The following is a 2,500-nucleotide window of genomic DNA, read 5'->3' as shown; positions in this document are numbered from 1 at the left end:
ATTACTTACATCAACTCCAAATCTTGCTAGCAAATTCAACTCATCATTATCTTCATCAGATGATTCTGATGTTGCAAGATCCATGTCTGAGTCTAAGTCCATGTCTGAATTTTCTTCTCTCTCCACGGCCAAAACATTAGTGGACCCAATTTTTGGTATGTTCTCTAACCTACTCTCTAAAGATTCATGCCCCTGCTGCTACTTTTGGGGAGCTAATGCCATTAAATTGTGGGTGGTAAAGGAGGTGGTAAAAGTGGGGGCATCTCCGAGTCGCCATCTTTTTGAGTTTTATCGGTGTCACTTTCATCTACTTTACCTTCAGAATTTCCAAGAGACTGTACCTCATCTACTTTACCTTCAGAATTTCCAAGAGACTGTACCTCATATACTTTGTTCACATGTGGTTCTCCTTTCTCGGTTTCATTCGTAATATCATCTTTCTTTTTCCTAACATTTTCTGGCTCATCCAAATTATTCTCTGTCATATCTATAACATTCTCTGCCTCTTTCACACCACTGTCTGTCTCATCCAATACAGTTTTTGACTGTTCCTTGGCAATCTTGCTTTCTTCCTTTTCTTTGCTGGCTTTTCTCCTTTCAATGTGTTCCTCCTCTTTTCTTCATATAAATACCATTTCATATTATAATAATCCTCCCTTCTTTTCTCATACTCCTTAAATCTCATCTGCTTTTTCTCATTATTCTCAACATCTCCCTTTTCATTATAGTACTTCTTTTTGGCTTCATAATACGACTTTTTCTTCTTCTCATACAATTTTGTTTTCTGTCTCTTATCAAGGTGTGAATACTGATTTTCCACTCCTTTACCTTCAGCAGTATACTCACCAGCAACTAATTTCCCAGGCTGTGGTCTGCTGCCAAGTTCAATTTCCCCTTTGAGACTAGTCATTTGTTTTCTATCTATATTACTTTGCTCAGCTGTCAAAGTACCTTCTCTTGGAGCTTCACTAGCTAACTTTTTTGTTGTGCTTCCTGAGTCACTAGAGTCTACAACCACATCAATATCCTTTTCAAGGTCAACAACATTACTCCCCAACTCTAAGTTTGCTGGACTGTCAGTGCTTCCTTTTCTGCAAGTTCCTCCCAACACTCAATCACAGGTGGTGGTGGCGGTGGTGGTCCTTGAACCTCAGAGTTGTTAGGTATAGTTATTTGTTGGAGTGTGAAACCATGAGCATTTTTCTCTGCTTCCCCAACCTGATTCCCACTGATTTGTCCCTCTCCTGGTGAATAGGGTGCTGGGCTATGTTCACAAGCACTGTCCACATCATGACCCTGATCTGGAGGACTGCAACTACCTCCTCCCCAATCATTTTGAGAATATTCACTACTTCTTCTTCCCTCATTCCCCCTCTGACTTCTATTTTGACTGCCCACGTTTAGGTCTCTGTCCTTCTTATGTCTGTTGGTCTCTCTTTTTTGATCAAGTGTCCTAGGAGCATACCCTGAAGGCTTTTTTGAAGCAATCTGGTGTTCTCTTGATGCCAGAACGGATTTCTGTTCAACCACACTGTCATCAGTCACTTTCTTCTTTTTTGGAATTCTGAAAAATAAGAGTAATCCTAACTTATTACAGTTCAAGTAAACTATTCTAATAAATTTAAGCATATCATTCATTAACACAGAAGGCAAAAAAAGTGTCAAACTTACCTAAAAGTATTCAAAACTGGCCTTGAAAACACATTCTTCAACACTTCGCTATCTCCTGTAGGTGCTTTCCCTTGGTCATCTATTGAAGATCTTGAAGTGTAATTCTTCCCTCTTGATTCTGCTGAGCCCAGCCTTTTTCCCTGTGGCACTTGAAGGTCAGGCGATGAGGCTTCTCTCTTGTGTTTCTCTCTTTCCCTCTTAAAAATCTTGTTTAACTTCAAGCTTAATCTTTTCGCCTTTTCTTCAGTGGATTCCAACTTTTGCTCCCTCCTTGATTTCCTTTTCTTTTTCTTCGATTTTTCGTCTTCTAAGTCTGATCCTGTACTGCCTTTGCTTCTTCTCTTATTACGTAAGTCACTATCTCCTAATACTAACCCTTCTTTGCAACGACTTGGTGTTTCAGTGTCCCTGTCACTTTGTACATTCTCAATCTCATCTCCAGATTCAAATTTGTGTTTACAATGTTTGCTCCCTTCCTCCTCTCCTAAACCAGTTTCAGTAACGTCAACCTGTGTTCTTTCACTATCATTTGTACCTTCCCCTTTCTCTTCCTTCCACTCTTTATCAGCATTCTCATCCCTTAATGGTTCCTCTTCTAAAATTAGTGCTTCTTTCTCACTATTAGTTCTATTCTCTGCCTCCCCTTTAGCCCTATCTACTTCATTTTCACTTAGCTGCAGGACTAAACTCTCATCATCCAAAGACAACCTCTCAGCACCATCTGCACTGTCACTCCTATCGATTCTAGTTTCACAGTTAGTGGTATTTTCTTTATCAGTTGTTCATCAGTTATTTCTATTTCTTTTTATTACACATTCATTTTCATTTT

The 2,500-nt window shown here is 39.4% G+C and overlaps 1 protein-coding gene across 1 annotated transcript in view; it reads right to left on the bottom strand.

Moving 5' to 3' along the window:
- LOC119573331 overlaps positions 1-2,500 on the bottom strand; it is a gene marked incomplete in the record, with an annotated part of 43,618 nt that overhangs the window by 12,208 nt on the left and 28,910 nt on the right. Inside the window, 5 exon segments of the mRNA XM_037920514.1 lie at positions 1-230; positions 233-610; positions 613-1,098; positions 1,101-1,564; positions 1,672-2,438. The exon segment at positions 1-230 is cut by the window's left edge and continues 523 nt beyond it. Of these exon segments, the coding sequence (XP_037776442.1) occupies positions 1-230; positions 233-610; positions 613-1,098; positions 1,101-1,564; positions 1,672-2,438 (2,325 nt within the window).

The sequence above is a fragment of the Penaeus monodon genome, chromosome 5 (assembly GCF_015228065.2).
Source record: "Penaeus monodon isolate SGIC_2016 chromosome 5, NSTDA_Pmon_1, whole genome shotgun sequence".
Classification (NCBI taxonomy): domain Eukaryota; kingdom Metazoa; phylum Arthropoda; class Malacostraca; order Decapoda; family Penaeidae; genus Penaeus; species Penaeus monodon.
Note: the sequence above shows the minus strand (reverse complement) of the source record. Positions and strands in the feature narration are given on the sequence as shown.